At 40.1% G+C, this 20,227-nt stretch overlaps 1 protein-coding gene across 1 annotated transcript in view; it reads left to right on the plus strand.

Annotated features, from left to right (window-relative positions):
• Adgrg4 (adhesion G protein-coupled receptor G4) overlaps positions 1-20,227 on the plus strand; it is an 84,761-nt gene that overhangs the window by 52,061 nt on the left and 12,473 nt on the right. Inside the window, exons 12-18 of the mRNA XM_034486268.2 lie at positions 4,379-4,513; positions 10,179-10,298; positions 11,664-11,709; positions 13,217-13,320; positions 14,722-14,843; positions 15,817-16,085; positions 19,499-19,577. Coding sequence (XP_034342159.1) covers positions 4,379-4,513; positions 10,179-10,298; positions 11,664-11,709; positions 13,217-13,320; positions 14,722-14,843; positions 15,817-16,085; positions 19,499-19,577 — 875 coding nt within the window. The remainder of the gene's footprint in view (positions 1-4,378; positions 4,514-10,178; positions 10,299-11,663; positions 11,710-13,216; positions 13,321-14,721; positions 14,844-15,816; positions 16,086-19,498; positions 19,578-20,227) is intronic.

The following is a 20,227-nucleotide window of genomic DNA, read 5'->3' on the forward strand; positions in this document are numbered from 1 at the left end:
CTGGGTCTTCAATTCTGTTCCATTGATCGTCCTTTCTGTCTCTGTACCAATACCATGCTGTTTTTTATCACTACTGCTCTGTAGTACAGTTTGAGGTCAGAGATGGCAATTCCCCCAGAAGTTCTTTTATTGCTGAGAATAGTTCTCGCTATCCTGGGTTTTTTGTTATTCCAAATGAATTTGCAAATTGTTCTTTCTATCTCTATGAAGAATTGAGTTGGAAATTTGATGGGGATTGCATTGAATCTGTAGATTGCTTTTGGCAAGATGGCCATTAAGGCTAGATCCTCTTGGCCTTCTTTTCATTGCCTTGATACCTGCTGTGTTCACCTTTTTTTTTTTTTTTTTTTTTTTTTTTTTGGAAGATTGCTACTCTAAGCCTTTTCTAAGTCTATATAAATTTTTATATCTGCTTGAATATTATTAATAATATTTACTCTTTATATATCTTAAATAACCAAATAGTCGTTTACAAAATGATTTATTTCTTTTATGACACTTTCAGACAACGGACTTTGATCACATCTATGCTCACCGTCTCTGCTCTTGTTGCCCCTCTATTGGTCCTTCGTTCCTTTAGATAGCCTCCTTTATACCTTCATGCCTTTTCACACTTAGTGTTTGTTTTTCTGAATCTGACTTAATTTGATTAATATGACAGTCTCCAGTTATACTCATTTCCTGGGACATATTTCATTCTTCTTTGTGGCTGAATAAGATTTTATTGGAAAATTTAAATCCATTTTTATGTCTAGTCACCTTGACTAATTCAATATCTTAGTTGTTATGGATAGTATCACAATAAATGTAAGAATACAGGTATCTGCCTTACATATGACTTTGATTCTTTCGAGTATATACTCAGGGGTTGTATAGGTAGATAATCTGGCTGTACTACTTGATTTCTGATGGAACTTCCATACTGATTTCTATAGTGGCTGAACTATGTTACATTTTCATCAGCAGCATTTCTCCTTTTAATCACATCGTCTTGGGGTCTCAATTTCTGTGATTAAACACCATGACCAAAAGCAAGTTTGAGAGAAAGGGGTTTATTTGGCTTACACTTCTGTAGCAGTGTTCATCATCAAAGGAAATCAGACAGAAACTCCAACAGGGCAGGAACCTGGAGGCAGGGGCTGATGTAGAGGCCATAGGAGAGTGCTGCTTACTGGCTTGCTCCCTATGGCTTGCTCAGGCTGCTTTCTTATACAACAGAGGACTACCATCTCAGGGGTGGCCCCATCCACAATGGGCTGGGCACTCTCCCATCAACAACTGTGATGGTGGCACATGCCTTTAATAGAAGCACTCAGGAGGCAGAGGCAGGAGAATCTCTGAGTTCAAGGCTAGCTTGGTCAAGACAGAGCAAGTTCCAGGACAGCCAGGGTTACACAGATATTCTGTCTCAACAAACCCAAACTAAATAAAAACAATAAAGACAAGAACAAAAACAAAAGAAAATGCCTTAGGAGCCTGCCTCTGACCCGATTTTATGGAGACATTTTCTTAATGGAGGTTTCCTCCTCTCTGATGACTCCAGTGTGTCAAGTTGACATAAAACCCAGCACACACATATCTAATATAATTTTATTAATGCTTGCTCTAGATTAAAATATAATTCTTAATATTTTTGCAGTCTACTTAGAGTCAATATTGGCTGCTCCCCCCCAAAAAAACCCATAGAGTTTTAAGACCATAATTACCTACTTAAACTCCCTGTTCTCTATTCCCTAACTTTTATATGTGGGTTATTATTTTTTAACCAAGGAAGACTATAGATTACACAAGAGAAATTTATAATCCCTTATTTATTTCTTTGTTTGAGTTTTTGAGACAGAGTCTCATTATATAATCCTGGTTGCCCTGGAATTCACTATGTAGACTGGGTTGGCTTCAAGCTAATAGAAGTGCACCTGCCTCTGCCTCCCAAGAGCTGGGATTAAAGGCATATACAACTATGCTAAAGAAATTGAGAAAAAAGTTGTTGGTTTTTGTTTTGCTTTGTTGTTTAACATTACCGGGGCACTTACTATGTTTGTTCCTCTGGTCCTCTCTGAAGAGCACACTTCATCTAGTATCAGTTCCCTTTAGCTTCATACATGTCACTGTCTTCTGCTCTTAACCTTTTTCTGGTGACAAATCAGTATCACTTAAGTTTTTGCTTCTCTGTATGAGATGTGGAATATATCATTTGCACCTATTGACTTTTAATATTTGCCTTTTGGTTTTTTTTTTTTTTGCAGTTTGACTATCAATGTGATTTCATGTGGTTTTCTTTTATTGTGTTGGGATTTGCTGCATTTCTTGAATTTATAACTTATTATTTCTTCAAATCTTGTTTCTTCACCATGTTATTTGTTCACTTGAGACTGCAATTTCATGTATCTGTGACCTTTTAGTACTGCTTCAAACATCCTTGAGGTTCTTTTCATATTTTAATTATTTTATTATCTGCTTTCTGATGGGATGATTTCTATTCACTTATCTTAAAATTCAGTGGTGTTCGTTATCATCACATAATTGTTGAACTCATCTAGCACAAAAATTTCCAACATTTATCCTCAGACTCTTTTTTTCCTCCTCCTTATCCTTTTTATTCTTATTGTTTTGTTGTTTTTGTAGTATTATTCCTTCTCTTTGCATTAATTGAAAGCAAATTTTCTTTTACATACCGAAGCACAGCTGTACTTGAGGCTTTAAAATCATTGTATATTAATTTTAGTGTTTGTGTCCTCTCCAGATAGTTCTTCATTGCTTGTCTTCGTAGTTGCATATGGATCACATGCATTCTTTCTCCATATATTGAGAAATTTGGATTACATTTTGATTACATACTATTGTGATTACATACATTCTGAATTTTCTTATGTGGAAATTAATTTCTAATATATTTCTCTGAAGGCTATGGATTTGGCTATAATGAGCAATTGAAGTTGTCTGGAATCAAAGTAAACTCCATGTCTTGGGCGGCAGTTCAAATCTCAGTTGAGTTCCTTGATTTTTATTTGGCATTTGCCTTATGCATATATGACTCAGAGACCACAAATATAACCTCTGCAGAGTTTAGCTCTCTTTACTCCGGATGTTCTCCATCCTGTCCTTCCAATGGCCACGGTTCTCTTGACCTTTTGCTTCTGATTCTTCATAACAGGTATAAGTAGATTTTCCTAGCAGCAATTTTCAGATTCCATTCAAAGCTATGATAGTTTCAACCAAGCATCAGCTGAACAGCTGAAACAGGTAGTTCACCTTGTGTTTTTACCTTTTTCCTGACTGCTTACTCTGCTGCTCTAGACTCTCTGCTAGTGTTCATTTTCCTGGGCTTTCAAATGACTGTTAGTTTATATAGCTGTTATATGCAGGAAACTCCTCATCCATTAAGAGCCTTTTAGCTATAGTAGAAGCAGGTGTTGACCTCTCTGTTTACATATGGAGTATCCATTATAAGCATCAGCAGATAAACAGACCATCAACCTTTGTCACATTCTTGGTACCAAATTACCTATATGCTGAAGCTAAATTGTGACCTCTAAGGTCATCAATTGACTGGGCATGGGTCATCTGTGCTAGAAAGTCCATATGGGTTTTAGGTTCAAGAAGTCATTCCATAAACATTATATACTATCACACACACACACACACACACACACACACTATACTCAGCTAGGTAGTAGCTCATTGAGCAGCGTCATGGATAATAGAAAAAAATTCAGGCCTAAATCATATATTTTTGTTCAGTTACTTCTGTGATTTATGACATCTGGATATGGCTTGTAACTTCCCTGAGCCTGTTTCCTAATATCCTACTACAACACTCTTCTCAAGTTTGGCAAAGATATTAAATAAGGGAATGCATTTAAGGGTGCCCATACACTCCTTTTTGCCTGGGAGATCCAGGTTTGTGCTTGTGTTCCCAGTGAGTGTAGTTTTTTAATAAAGCCCATTTTCATCTCAAAAATATTCTAGAATATACCAAATATTCAGAATATTGGTCTAACTATGAGTCTCTAGCAGAATTCTGAAGCCTAACGCCTCCCTTTCCGGGCTCACATTTAGTGAAAGCATTGATCAATGTACTGCGAGGCAAGAGCCTTGGAAGGAAAAGTCTCTCTCTCTCTGTCTCTCTCTCTCTGTCTCTCTCTCTCTGTCTCTCTCTCTCTCTCTCTCTCTCTCTCTCTCTCTCTCTCTCTCTCTCTCTCTCTGTGTGTGTGTGTGTGTGTGTGTGAAGAAAGTGTGTCATAGGTTATTGAAACAGGCTCCAAGCCCCAGCTTCAGTCCTCTGAGTGAACTTTGAATTGGTTGGGATGGGAGAGGGGAGGCTGTCACTATGATGGGTGAAGACTCCAGTTTTCATTTCCTGATTTTTTCTTGGCAGATTCTCCTCGGTGATATCCCTCTAAGGAGGGCTTTGGCTTCCATCTATTTGCCTAAGTCACTGAGGGAAAAAGTTCCTCTTGATGGCTTGCAAACCATCTTGTTTAATTTTTTTGGCCAAACCTCATTCTTTAAGGTAAGTTCTTGCCTCTGGTAACTGTCATGAACTGACATGGTGACTCACTGTAATTATGAACTCCTGCTACTTTCATGATGTTCTGTTTATTTTAGAATATGCTCTGATTGATTCCACGAGTCTTTCAGCACAACCCCTGGCCCTCCACATGAATCAACATCTACTTTTATGATGGTTTACACTTATGAATTTTCACAGCTCCAAAGCTTTGGATGGGACCTCAAGGGCTATCTGGTGACCAAAGATGTTTCAAAGCTAGAAAAGAACAGCATGTTCTCCTGATGAGATGGCCTTTCAGCTTATTAATCTTCTCCACTCCATCCTTCCTGGCTTCTATCTCTGAGTGCTCTAAACCTTACCATAAGCTAGAGGCCATGAAATGTGGTGAACCGTGATCTAGGGGACCAGCTTCTGAGGTCTTAGGCTGACATTGCTGTCTTCTATCTGTGTGATTTCTGGTAAAAATCACAGTTTGTGTGATTCAGCATCCATGTGCCCTAGTTTTTTTTCAATGTGAAATAGTCTAAGAATCACACCATATTGGCCTGTTGAAGGACTGAAGCATTTAATACAAATAATGTGTTCATGGGATTGCCTGGCATATCCTAAGCACTGAGCAAATGTTTGCGTTGCTGATGCTATGATGGGGAAGGTTCTCTGCCTATGATCACTCTATCTCACTTTGCTGTTGAGATGGCAGCAACCAGAATTTACATGAAGTGCAGAATAGTGAGTACTTTTTTTGAGACAAGGTCAAAAAGTACTGGCTAGCCTAGTACTTTCTATATAGACCAAAATGCTAGAGAAGCTGGAGAGCTTCTGTCTCCTGAGTTCTGAGATTAAAGACATGTGCCACCATGCCCAACTTAGTTGTTACTGTTTATGCCTACTACCTCATCTGCTTCTCACGGGAAACTGAGGATCAACAAAATTAAATAGTTTTGTCTAAGGTCACACAGTGATGAAGTGGTATAGTTATGAATCAAATTCAGGCTATCTAACGCGGAAGTTCTGATTTTGTTTTTTCTTTCCCATTTGTGTGTGAATTCATGCAAATGTGTGCATGCATTCATGTATGTTGGTGTATCATACACACACGTACATGCACATGTGCAAACACGCACACACATACACATATGGAGGCTGCACATTCACATATGTATGTGCACATGTGGAAGCCCAAAGTTGATGTCCAGAATCATCCTTGATTGTTTTCCCACCGTATTCATTAAGGCAAAGTCTATTAGTCAAAAACCCAGAACTTGCCAAAGAGACTAGTCTGGGGATCCCATGTCTCTGCTTACCAAGGAAAAAGTTAAAGTCGGGACACCATCCCTACCTGGCATTTTACATGGGTTCTGGGAATCCAACCAATGCTCCTTCGCTTGAGCAGAAAGAAATCAACCACTGAGCTATCTCCCCAACCACAAAGTCCTTATATTTGAAGGTAATGCATTAATTTGCCCAGGTGTGTTTCCATTTGTAAAGAATTATCTACATGAACGAATTCTGAGTGGTCAAATATTCACAGATGTTGGGAGGAAAATATACTATCTGATAGTATAGGCTATAAATTAATCCCAGAACTCAGGCGACAGGAGCTGTAGGCCAATAAAAATATAACAGATTCTTTTAGCCCCTGCCAATTTAAGTGGACTACACTACCACCAAAAGTGTTTGCAAAGTATTCTATTTCTCTGGCATTCTGTGGCCAGTCTTCTCTCCAGCTAAATTCTATTTGTTTCAGTAGGTTTAGTTTAATTTCTACCCAGGATGCCTCCCCAGAATTAATAAGTCTATTCTCTATTCTCTGTACCCTGGAAGAATTAGTGAACAAAATTTTGTAATAATGATTTAAAATGTGTTTCATAGCTCGCTCAACCTTTTGATATTCTTGTCACTGCTTTGCATCATCAGAGATGCCATTATTTTTCTGTCTTAATTTTCCTCCTTCCTTCAGAGGGCTGTGCTTGTCTCTCAGAATAAGAGATAAACTTGCTTTGCATAGATTTTACACTTAATAAGTAATTTTGATTCTCTAGCACCTTCCATTGAAATAGACCTTTGCAAAAATTAGCCTACAGACGTCATAGTGCCAGATGAAGACGAGTTAGATCCATTTATGCATCAAATTCCTAGCTGGAAGGGCCCTCATAACTCACAGTGTCCCATACCTTTATTGTGCCAGTGAGGTCACCAAGACCCAGAAAGGGGAAGGCGCTTTGCTGAAGGTGACACAATTCGTTTTTTTATTCACCCAATCATTTATTTATTCAGTAAATAATCACTTTGTTCCTACTCTGTATCTTCCATGGTGCAGTTACTGGATGTTGGGGCTACAGTGCTAAGCAAGAAAGACCCGGGCCTCCCCACATAGAACACAGTGAATTAGGAGAGAACAGGAAGTAGAAGGTTCCAACACTAAAAGAGGTACATGGGGCTAGGGCTTGTATCACTGGTGTCTGATTGAAGACATGCTACCTTGTAACTAACTACTTTTCTTTTCAGTGCCCAGGCCCCATAGCCTTAGTTTTATACAGCTTCCTCTAACATCTTTTGATCAATATCTTGACAGTCATTACAACATATTACCTTAGAAATTGTTGGTAATACACCGCTCTTGAACATCTTGTGCCTCCTCCATTCTTCCACTAGCTTCAGCTCTCAGGGAGGAGCAAAGACACTAAGCAAGCACACTGTGGCATAGGGATTCTGGGACTGCAGAGGAGAGCAGGGGCTGCCTGAGTTAGGGGAGAGCTCAATTGTGGAGGGGCCATAAGATGAAATGAAGAGTTCATAGAGCTGACACAGAAGAAACATCTCTGTAAATATTCAGAGGTAAAAGTTGTAAAACCCGGTACAACTTGAGTCCAGAGGAGTGAGAAACGATTTCCCCTTTTCCCCATGCTCACCATGGTGTAGGTAAGAAGCATGAATTGAGAGAAAAGGTTAGTTAGGTCCTTAGTCATTGTGAGTATTTCCTTTTGACCTTTCCACTGCAGAAAGCTATTTACCTTAGGCCAGATCGGGAGGATAGCTACAGGTCATCTAGTCTACTGTCCTTCCTCATGTCACCCATGGCCCAGAGAGAACGTCTTAGAGGGACCAGGAAGCTTGGGCTAGCACTGGTCTTTTGGATGTCAGCAAGGCCTTACCAACATTACAGTTTGTTGAGGTTCACCCTTAGCAGGCTGCCTCAGGGGACTCTGACAAGAAAGGAACACTGTATCATCAGAAGTGTATATCTAATATTTGTGTATTCATTATTTGTCTCATTGTTGGAAATTAGTTAGAAAGGATTGATTTTGGCTCACAGTTTGAGGGTCTGGTCCACTATATTAGAAAAATCCAGATGGTGGGAGCTTGGGAAAGCTTGTCACATAGTGTCTGGGGCAAAGAAACAAACAACTTCTGGTGTTCAGCTAGATTTCTCCATTTTTAAATTTATTCTAAGATTCCTAGCCAAAGTAATGGAGTACTCACATTTAGAGTAGGACTTCTGCTTCAAGTAACCTAGTCTAGATAATCTCTAACAGGTATACCCCGAGGTCAGCCCAATCTAGATGCTCCTTCTCAGGCATGCAATTAAGTTTATCTCCTATATGATTCTAGATCCTGTCATGCTGACAATATTAGCCATCACAGTATTGTTTAGCATGAACACAGATGGCCATCCATGAACAGAAAGTTGGACACTTCCAAGTTGAACAAGACCACATTCATGGTTTCTCAAGCACACATTATTTCCTCAGTGGAGTCTTCTAACTGTGTACAGTAGGCTCTTCAAAAGATGTAATCTTAACATCGGGCTTTCTTAGAAAATTATTAGAGGATTTTCTTCATCTCTCTCCCATCTTATTCCTGCTCTATCTATGGTTTTGTACATGTAATCCAGGAGGAGATCACTCAACTATCTGGCCTTCTGGAGTCCTGGCATTTGGAACTTTGGCCCTGTTAAGTAGAAAGTCTCATATCTCTACAAATACCTTTTAGTTTGTTATCTTTAAATTAACATTGTTAAACACCCCTTCCCTGCCACTCATTGGTTGTGTGATCTTTATACATATAGGCACGGAGCTGACAAAAGCCTCAGTTTAGCTTATTTTTTAAAAAAGCCATATTGTTGGGTTAAAGTGTGTCCTGAGTCTGTGTCTGCCCCTCCACAGGGCTAGAGCCACTTGGGAAGACAGAGACCTGGGAACTTTGACTGTATTCTCCCCACGCCAGCACTGGGCAGATGTTGGACTATGTGACGCCTGTGGGGGGGGGTACCCAGCTCTGGGGGTTGGGGAGCTCACTCTGAAGTCCCTGGGCTCTGCCAGAGTTAGCTGGAGGGTCCCTGGGCCAAAAGGAGGCATATGGACTGCATTGGCCCTCGGCCAAAAGGGGAGAAAAGGAGAGAAGCTCTGACTGTGTCCTATGGGGATGAGAGTTCCTGGCTTGGTCACAGCTGTTCCCCTGCTTGCTTGGGTTGGTGGCAAGGAATGCAGAGAGGTCTTCTATGGGAGATTAGATGGTGGCTCTGCAGGTGAAAACCTTCTCCATTGCTCCCCACAGCGGATCCCATTGAAAGAGAAACGGTCCATGGTTTTAAGATGTTTATTGGCATGGTAGAAAGTAGATGAGAAACTTTACCCCCTTTTCTCAGGGCAGGCCTGAGGTGAAATACCTTTTGTAAGGGGGAGGGTCTGGAAAGGAATGTTTAATCGGCTATGCCCCTTTGGCCTTTAGGTACCTCATTAATATGGAGATCTGTCTTGAGGTTTTAGTGGGAGGCCCCCCCCCCCCCAGTAGTTGCCCTTAGTGACTGAAAGACACAAATCTATGGAGGGCTGCGGCCTCGGCCTCATTCTGGGAGCCCTCCATAAGAGGGAGTCTTGGAGCTTGGCAAACACCTACCATCCCTTGCTGGAGACCCTGCAGGGTCACCTGCTGGGTCACCAGGGTTTCAAATGTAGCTCAACCAGAAATCAGGCTGCCTTTCACGGTCCCACACCATATGATGTCAGAGGGCTGTGGAGTATGCATGAAAATCACTTAGCCAACTATCTGGATCACAAAAGAGGAAATACCTGCTGCATACTAGGCTGTGCAGGCCATGCTGAGATATAATGCTTTGACCTCAGAGTGTGTGGTCTTCTAGAATGGAGATAGTCATCAATATTTTCAAAGACATGTTCCAAGATGGATATTCGTAAACATAGTTTCTTTTCCTATGGGGTACAGACTATGAAATTAGTTTGTAGCGAGATCATGATAGATTTAGATTCCTTATTAGAAAAGGTGTTCTTATAAGGATGGTCAAGAGTTAGAACCAAGTTATGCTGTGAAATCTGTGAATCTAGAGCATCATTAAGGCAGAGAATATTTTGCTATGCTGTGAGGGCAGACTTGAGTAGCTGGTATAAACCCAATGTTGGTTGAATAGATATGTTTTGGATGGATGGATGAATGGATAAATGGATAGATAAAATAATGAATGTTTCAATTTTTATTATTGAGCTTTATGTGGTGAAGAGATGATCTGAATGACTCTGAGAATTCACCCTTAGACTGTGATTCTTCCACACTTCTGTACCAAAACTTTGTAGCACATCACTGATTCTAGATTGATCATGTTTATATAAGAAATTAGACATTTAGGGCCTTTGTGTTTCATCTGCAGGCTAAAACCATCACTTCTGAATTAGTGACATATGTTGTGAGTGCAAGCATCTCAAATACATCCATTCAAAACTTGGCTGATCCAGTGATTATCATTCTGAAGCATATTCAAGGAGACTGGGTAATATATCTATTTTCATTTGGGAACCAAATGACCTCAGGACATCAATGTGGAAAATGGCCAATTCACATCTAATTCAAAGACTTCATGATGATTTAATTTGGGGTAGCAGAAGTATGTTATAACTGGGTTTTTCTAGAAACAATGCCATATCCTCAAGGGATCCCGAATGGTGGGTATTCTAGCAAGACAGTAACTAAGAATAAACAGATCTCTTAGTTGTAGTAGTTAATGCCATTTAATTCATTCTCTTTTGAGTGAGATATACAACTTCATTGAAAATAACATTTGTATTCTTTGATTTTTCCATGAAAACATTAAGACATCTATTAATTATCAAAGGACTGTATCATATGGAATAACATAAGGCATTTATTACTAAATGATCAAACTCAGTTTTAATAAAAGAATGAGTTACTGTTTCATTCTTTGATGTTAATGTGTCCTCTGTGAAATTTTAATAGCTTCCTTCATCCCCTATCTAAGAGACCATATGGTATAACATATTTTCCAATAGTCTTAAAGAGAAGAGAAGGGAGATTAGGAGAGGGAATTTATTTTATTATTTATTATATTATTAATATTTTTATTTTATTTTATTTCATCTCTACCTTTTCAATTAAATTTATTTATTCACTTTATATCCCAACAGCAGCCTCATCTCCTCCCAATATCCCCTCATGCAGATCCTCCCCCATCCCACCCTCCCCTTCTCCTTTGCAAAGGTGGAATCCCCTTTTGGTATTACCCTCCACCCTACCTCCCACACACATCAAGTCACTGAAGCACATCTGGGAGAGGGAATTTTAAAACCAGATTGAAAATTTAAAATGTTAGGTGGGTAAAATCTCTCAGTTTGAACTGAGACTATGACTGTCAGATCATTTCCAGAGACAGTAGGAGCTAGGGGAATTTTAGGAAATTTCAACAGGCTTAATGAGGAGGCACCTCAACTGTGTGTTTATAAAGGATAATCGTAGCTGTGAGTCCCAAATTCCAAAGCCTTCTAAAGAACACCTAACATATGTCAATCTCTCACTGGTTCTCTAGAGCTTCCTCCTGGGCCTGGCAGATCCCAAACTACTAAAAGTGACACATGCCACATTGTTGTGCAGCGCATTCTGTTTTCTTACTTGTAAGTCCAGAGCCAGGTGGAGTTAGACTTAAAACCAAACCATAAATGATCCCTCCCAGTCTCTCCCTATGTGTGAGTGTGTGTGAGTGTGTGTGTGCGTGCAGCACACTTATGTGTACACTCACTTCTTGCTCTTCTGGCTAAAAACCTTGAAAACACTTATGTGCATTGTTTTTGTTCAGTAAACCTTACAAGGAAAGGTATTTAGCTGTAATTCTCATTTTTTGCAGAATTATGATCAAGTTTATTGTGCCTTTTGGGATTTTGACACTAACAGTAAGTATTAATAGAAGCAGACTTGCCTTGCCCCCTAATTGTTTTCCCAATTGGTGGTTGAGGGAGAGGACTTATTGTCAGCTGCTGTCCAGTCAGGTCCTACAGAGCATTCTGTCTGACCAAGATACTCTATGTGACTTTTAAATTAAGAAAATTAAGAAAACTCCTTTTGGTAAGACAATTACTATAGAAATCATAAAAAAAAAAATAGACCAATTTTTGGGAAAGCGAGGTTGGAAAAATGAACTTAGAAGGCCTGGTACAGAATAACCATGAACTATTTGGAGAGGGCTGAGGAGGTATGCTTTCTCATAGGGACAATCACTATTTACTCTCCTTTTCTTTTTATTGGTGGTGAGCCCTTGGTAGGTCCTATGTCCTGTAAGGGACCCAATCCGTTAATCATCTAATTAAAGAGATGAAACATCATTAGTCCCACAGAGCCCCCCCCCCCCCGCTTGATAACTATGCTGTGTATGGAGTTGCTGGATGTGGTTACTCCTGACTGGGTTTCGCTTAGGTTTGCTACCTCTACTGGAGTCTCTATAGTTAATACCAAATCACAAAGAATTCTCCCACACAACCAGCATCTCCTAGGAATGCCATGGTTAGTGGTGAGAAACGTTCTTCTACCTAGGGAGCTCTGCTTGGGCACTTTTCCCATCTAGAAATCAGAGAGAAAAGAGACAACACTCTTTTTACTTAGCTCTTCAGGGAACAGAATACCACCTCTTTCTGACAAACAGAAACAATGTATCCTCTCCTGGCTTGTCCAAGTCTGTCAGAAAAAAATAGTTCTATGAAGTGACAAGCTCTGTCCTCCACAGCTTTAATAAGTTCATCCCTGTGTTGATTCATGGCTGGAACACCCCCAGGAGACCCTTTGCCCCTCCCTGGCTCTCTATGCTGTGAGCCTAGAATATCTGAAATCTATTGTACCTGCTCATACATGGATACCTGTCCTGAGATAAATCTTTTGGTGTACTACTACCCTAAACCAGATCTATAACCCAAGATCTACAAGGTGTAAGGATCTTCAGAACATGATCACTTGAGCCCACTTACTTTCTGGGTGGAACTGGCTATTTCTAGTATAAATGCCAGTCCCGAGTTGGCTAACTGGCAGCCTATATTCCAAAGGTCTAGGTCTTCTCAAAACTTCCAGATCTATCTCTTTTATTGGCTACTTATAAAACATGTCGCTCCAGCATGGTGACAGGGACAATTGTTCATGATTAGAATCTATCTTAATCTGTAGAGATGTAGTATAGAAACAGAAGCGAGTGACAACGAAGCCCACTCGCCTCCCACCGCCCTGCACCCCTGACACACACGTCAATTTGGTCTATTAAATGTAATTGAATTTTGCTGTTCAATTGTATCTCTACCTTGCTGTCTTAACAAACAATGCTAATTATAACACACGTTCGGATGGTGCATATAATGAAAAATTAAACATTTCTGAGAAAAGCAAAATTGCTTTGAAATTCCCTTCTGTCCCCTGCAGATGGGCTAGGTGGATGGAGCCCGTCAGGCTGTAAACTAAAGGAAAGCAATATAAATTACACAGTCTGTCAGTGTAACCACCTCACCCACTTTGGAGTCTTAATGGTGAGTTGTCTCCTTTATCACTCTTCAATGGAATTTTGACAACTTTTATTAGGTTCAAGCTATTAATCTACTTGCAAACTAAATAATGGGGGAATTTTATACAAGCAGAAAAAAAGACTCTCTTCCAGCATGTTTACCCATATAGAGCAGCGCGAGACAGGTGTTTATTTTTCTTTTTATAAAATTGTAAGTGTTTAGCTGAAGAAGTTCTGTGTAGTATACAGTGTCAGTGTATAGCCCAGGTTGGCCTGGAACTCATGGCCTCCCTGGCCTAGCCTCCCAAGTACTGGGTGCAGAGCAGTATACATCTACACCTGACTTAAGCATGTTTTATATTCCCTTTAAAATTTTATTTGACACATGAATGCATTCAATCAGTAACTGTCAAATTGTGACAATTTTGTTTGGCTCACTCCCAGCCAGTTAGCGCCTTACAACAGGAGTCAAAAAGCCCTATGCTCACACCCTAGCTCTGCCAGCAATTAGCCTTACAGTCTGGTTTGAGGGGGGTCTCACTTGCTTGGAACTTACATCGTTCTTTTGAGGTGTGAATAATAGAAGGGAGAGAATCAGTGTTTCTCGTATTTCAACACTCTTGCTATTTGGAGTACATAATTCTATGGTGTGGAGAACAATTCTGCATATCTTAAGATGGTCAGCAGCAGTTCAGGTATCTACCCAGTCAATGTCAATAGCATCTTCCTCAGTTTTGACAACTAAAAACTATCTCTAAGTACTGTTAAACGCCCCAGCAGGGGATACAAATTTCTTTCACTTGAGAACTTCCAAAATAGATTAGCACTTCCCAGCTTAAAAACAAGTCCTAATTTTTTTATGAGCCAGAGAACTATAAACATCTAATGAAAGCTATGGATTTCTTCCCAAACCAGTGCACTTATATATTCAAATAATCTTGCATGCCATTTCAGATCTTTTGTGGTCTTCACATTGCTGGATTATTACTTTAGACAAAGGACCACTTTATCTCTTAATTTTATAAAAAGTTATTTAAGGTCGAAGGAAAAGGAACATTTGTTTTTACTTTCTGTGTAGCATTTTGGGACACTCAGTTCAGATAAGGATTCACTTTGCATCCCAAATTCAAATCTATTAGCTTGGTTATATTTTCAAGTGCTGAAGATGTTAATAACAATGAAACGAAGGACTAAATGTACTTTCAGTCTTGTTGATGACTTTCCATGCTCTGTCCACAGGAAGCTGTACTAGGCCTGGTCAAACCATATATGGTCTTCTCACATAGCTATCCACATCATTTGGCTATATAAGAGCTATTACAGGGTTGCTATATGTCATGGGAATCAACTGTTCATATGTGCCAGAAGCATTTTACTCTAAACTTGTTCTGGTAACTATGTAAAGTATTATATATTGCAATTCTAGGATTTGTCCAGGTCTACAGTGGATGCAGTGAATGAGCGGATATTAGTGATTATAACATATACAGGATGTGGGATCTCTTCCATTTTCCTGGGGGTTGCCATGGTGACATACATAGCTTTCCAGTAAGTTGATACAACTTAGCTCTGAGTAAGTTGAATTTGGTCTGATGATGTGTTGTCGTTGAAACCTTGTTAAGTTCATGAACAAAACACAACAAGAAGTGGCTAGATCATTAGGTTTTGAAATGGGCAAGTTAAAAATAAAGCAAAATAACTGTTATTGGAGTATTTTAAAAGTGAGAGGTTTACAATTAGAAGTAAAATTTCTCTACCCTGATAGAATGACAGGAACCATAAAAGGAAAAGTCTGAAGTTATATCAGAAACAAGAACCCTTTCATCAAAGAAAAAAGTTAAGATAGTGAAAGCGTAACCACAGATTGGGAGATTTGTGCAGTGTGTGTGTGTGTGTACAAATTAAAAAGCAAGACAGAAAGTTGAAAAGTAAACCAAAGAACTGACTGAACACTTCACAGGAAAAAATCACCATGGACAGCTCTAATTTACATCCAAATGGTTAGTAGTGTATTATCATATGGTAAGGTCCTCAACAATATTACTCATCACAGGAAATGCTAATTGGAACCATAATTATTTTTAAAGCTGAGCTTAAATTAGGTTGAGAGGGGGATGAGTTGAGGGAGCATGGCAGGACTTGGAGAGGAAATGGAGGTAGAATGATATTTCATTGCAGGGCTGCATGAAATTCTCAAGAACAACAAAATTAAACAAGCAACTAATTTAATTTTATTAACAATTAAAAACTAACCAAACAACCAGTTAACAAAATATCCAAGCCCTAGAATTATATGGGTGGGAACCCATCAGGATGATGAAAATCTCAAGTTATCAACAGAAGAAGGTGTTCACAAGAAAACAGAGCCCCTGTAAGGCTCATAGATTGCAGCAAGGGGACTTAGGAGCCCTGAAGGCACAACTCTTGTTTTACTATCTAGATGATAAAATGTGGTGATGCTCAAGTTGGAAGGAGACCTTGCCTGGCCTGATGTTTGTTTGTTTGTTTGTTTGTTTTAAAGCAAACTTCGAAAAGATTATCCTTCTAAAATCCTGATCAACCTATGCACAGCGTTACTGATGCTCAACCTAGCATTTCTGGTTAATTCCTGGCTGACATCATTTCAGAAAGTAGGACTATGTATCACAGCTGCAGTGGCACTTCATTACTTTCTGCTCGTGTCTTTGACTTGGATGGGCCTGGAGGCAGTCCACATGTACTTTGCTTTAGTCAAAGTCTTCAACACATACATTCCAAATTATATCCTCAAGTTTTGTCTAGCTGGTTGGGGTGAGTATTCTACCATTGGGCTTGATGTCTCTTTTAAAATACTGTCTTTAAAAACAATTAACTTCACTTTAGTCTGTTTTCTTCTCCTCATCCTCATCCTCTTCCTCCCTCTTGGGTAATTTACAAAGAGAGATATTCTTTCTAAGTTCCAGAGGATGGGAAGTAGAAGATCAAAGAGTCCACATTTGGCATGGGCCATTCTGCTGTGTTTATGGCTATGACTGAGGGGAAGAAAGCAGAACTTACCCTTTTATAAAGATCCACTGCTGAAAAAAAATATGAACCCAATTTATTGCAAGAGAGAAGACATTCCTGAAGACAGGTCCTTTATCACTGAACCAACCATTGAAGATTTCATTTCTCAATATGGTGGCAATGGGGATCAAGTTTCTGTCATATGAACTTGGGAGGATCTGCTCAAAGTACGGGAGAGAGATTATTTCAGATCCAAGTCTTTTACTAGTGTAGTTCAGGAAGTAAGTATTGTATCACTGGAGTCTGGATATGCGTTTCTCTTCCTGCTTATGTGGTTCTATACATTCATCTTTTAAACTTAAAGAGTTTGTGGCAAATATTTATTGAACAGCAGCTTGTGTGCTATGCTAAACCCTGTGAGATTTTAGCCCTCCCCTTACAGAAGTTGCAATAACACTTACTGATGTGATAGTGAATGGTCAGATCTTTTTTTTCTAGATGCCAGCTGATATTCTAAGGTGCTTTGCATGTCCATGTAGTTAGTCTTCACAGTATCTGTATAGAATGAACCCCATTATTATTTTCACTAAATATACGAGGAGGTGGGGGGAGGTTGTTCTTGGTAAAACACACACCCAAGATTTGAACTAGAACCTGTCTCTAAAGTTTGGACTTTTAATACCAATGATCTTGCCATATTGCCTATGAGACAGGAAACAAGACCTCAAATTGACCCTTACCACACCTTTTGCCAGTCACGACCACTGTTTCCCTTGGGAGAAGCCACAAATGGAAGTCAGCATAGATAGTTCCTTCCCTTTCTCTCATCCTTCCTCTTCAGTAGTCACTCTGTTCCATTCACAGATCTTTCCTCCTTCCCTTACTCCATACCCATACTCCCTACAGCTTGTTCTTTGTTTCTCAGAGCATCTCATTTTATACTACTTCCTAAGATACAGGGAAAGGCGGGAAAGACTAAGGATCACACACAAGGGCAGGAGAACCTTGAAAAGTGTCAAATATAATCCCAAGCTAAGGTCAAGCCATGGCCAAGGTCTGACTGAAGAATCAGTCGAGAAAAAGATACAACAAGCCACACATAGATACAGTTTATTATTTTCAGTGAATGAGAGAGTAACTAAAATGGCTGACCTCCACTTCTCGTGGCTCTGAAAAGAGTAACACCAAAAAGAAAGAGAACAGATGACACTGTCCAAGTGGTGTGATTCTCCATGGCTCAGGGGTCAGTACCAAATGGAAGCTATGCATATCTCTACTCTACAGCTCCCTTTAAAGGGGGGCAAGGTTCAAAGCCCCATACCTCTTCAGAACCAAAGGCTGGGAACAAAGTGTCTCATGACAACTTCTGGAGGAAAGAGGGAGATATGATATCCCACCGCAAGGTTCTTGTTTTTTTTCCATTGGTGAAGGCTCATACTACATTTTGTCAAACTTCAGATAAGTTGAGATGCAAGCCTTTGTTGTGGATGCTTACAAGGTCACGGAGGAGAAGGGGAACAGCTAAGTCACTGCAGGGAGTCTGGAAGACAAATACTAGGAGGATCTCTGTAGATTTAGAAGTTGATCTTCCTAAGCCAAAGCAGTATGTTATGAAGGAGTATGCTTTGAAATTTCTGTCTAAGAAAGTAAATGTCCACATTTTATAAAAACTAATAACTGAGCACTGAGCCCCATGCCTGCCATCCCAGATTCAAAGACATCCTATGCTATACAGTGTGCTCCAGTTCAGCTGTGTTCCCAGTGGGATTCTCTGGACTCCATTCCCAGACTCCAAACAAGCAAAAACCAACAGAACAATTTATAAGGCTATTCATAAGACATTTTAATATTGATATGTATTATGTGTGGGTGCATGTGTATGTAGTATGATGTACAAATGGCGGTCAGGGGACAGCCAGAGGGAATTCATTCTCTCCTTCCACCATGTGGATTCCCAGGATCAAACTTAGGCTTGGAAGCAAGTGACTTAACCCACTGAGCCATCTTGCTGGCCCCAGTACCTCTACATAATTTAATCTGAAATATGAGGCCTTCTTTCATACCTGTCTTACAGCTTCTGGAGGCATTAAAAAAAACTAGCATAGAAAGTGATGGGTTTCAATATGGTATTTTCATACTCTATGCATTATACTATATTATTATTCACCCTCCTCTTCCTTCAGTAGACCTTTCTCATCCTTCCTGCTCTCTTCTTGTTGGTCCTTTCCTTTCCACGAATAGAGCCCCTTCTATTTTCCATGAAAGAAACACGTGCGTGTGCACACACACACACACAAACATACATACATACACACACACACACACACACACACACACACACACACACACACACACACACACACATGCACGCATGCATGAGGGTAGGCCCTGCACTAGGTGTGGTCTAGCAGAGTTAGAAGGGATTGGTCTATTTATCACAGTTGGGACAATGGAGGACTTTTCAAGATGCTTGCCACTATGGGGATTGGGATAGCTTTGGGGAGTATTTTGCAACCTCTACATACACAGTGTGTGTGAATGTATGTGCTCCCAGTAGAAAAATGCAAGCTTAGGAATAAAAAAAATCAGCTCAGCTTTAAACTGTGCATAAAATTGAATTTGTATAGCCCATGCTCATACTCCTGTCATGCTTGACCATTTAACTGAGCTGATTGCTTTATTATAGTGTGGCTGAATTGAGCAGCTGTTAACTGGTCGATCTAGTCAAAATGTCAAACTAGTAACGAGTGTCTAAATGGCTTGCCTGTCAAAAAAGTAATGAAGGCTGCAGCTGATGGTCTGTGCCCTTCCTCCAAGGTGACCTAGACAAAGACCTAGTGGGAATGAAGGGGCAGAATTGAAAATGAGGGGGAAAATGATAGCCCATCATCTGAGAGGAAACGCTTTGTGTGGATTTGTATTCTGATCAACTAAATGCTTCTATTGCCAAACTGAGTTTTTGGCACTTGAGCTATTTTAATAAGTAGTGAGTATTGCATTGGAGTCACTGGCATGATGCTTAGTTTAGCAGATTGGAAAACTCCTAGAAATATTTAACTTGGAAGAATTCACAAACATTTTGCAAACAATGGTATTTTGATGTCCATACATCTGTGGCTGATTTAAATAGTGCCTAAATGTAACAGACCCACAGCTGTTAGGTTAGGACCCTTCCTCCTGGATTTAACAGGCTCTTTTGCCTTGCTTGACCACTCTAGGAATCCCAGCAATCACAGTGGCCATTATACTCAGTGTAAGAAAAGATCCATATGGAACTCTGAGCCCAACAACACCATTGTAAGTACCCAATATCACTTGCTTTTCAGGTGATGGGGGTTCTAGGTATGGTGGGATGTTTCTGGTCAGGGGACTTAGTCTTAAGCACTGGCTTTATAGAGAACGCAGTGTCAGCTTTTCTGCTCAAACACAACCATGCTCACCTACGGAATGATTAGGTATTTGGCATCTGTATGATCATGGTCGTCATCTACCTTTTAGATGCATCTCTTCTGGAAAATGGAGTGAATATTACTTGCTTTCGGTGTCATGTGCAAGATAAAATGTCATTGCTTTACCTGTTGCCTGATCCATGGCAAATGCTATGTAACTGGCAGCCTTTTTGGCGCAAAACCTCACAGACCATGGGAAAGATTTAGTGGCTAGTCTAAGGAAATACTGAGTTGAGTTGGAAAACATATTCTGTCTTTCAGCTTTCCCAGGAGACTGAAAAACTTGCCATAGTAATAAACTGGCCAGATTTATTGTTCTCTCTCTCTCTCTCTCTCTCTCTCTCTCTCTCTCTCTCTCTCTCTCTGTCTCTCTCCTATCCCTCTCTCCCTGTCTCCCTCTCTCCTTCTCTCCCTGTCTCCCTCTCTCCTTCTCTCTGTCTCTCCCCCTCTTCCTCCCTCCCTCTCTCCCTCCCTCCCTCTCTCCCTCCCTCCCTCTCT

Source organism: Arvicanthis niloticus, chromosome X (genome assembly GCF_011762505.2).
Source record: "Arvicanthis niloticus isolate mArvNil1 chromosome X, mArvNil1.pat.X, whole genome shotgun sequence".
Classification (NCBI taxonomy): domain Eukaryota; kingdom Metazoa; phylum Chordata; class Mammalia; order Rodentia; family Muridae; genus Arvicanthis; species Arvicanthis niloticus.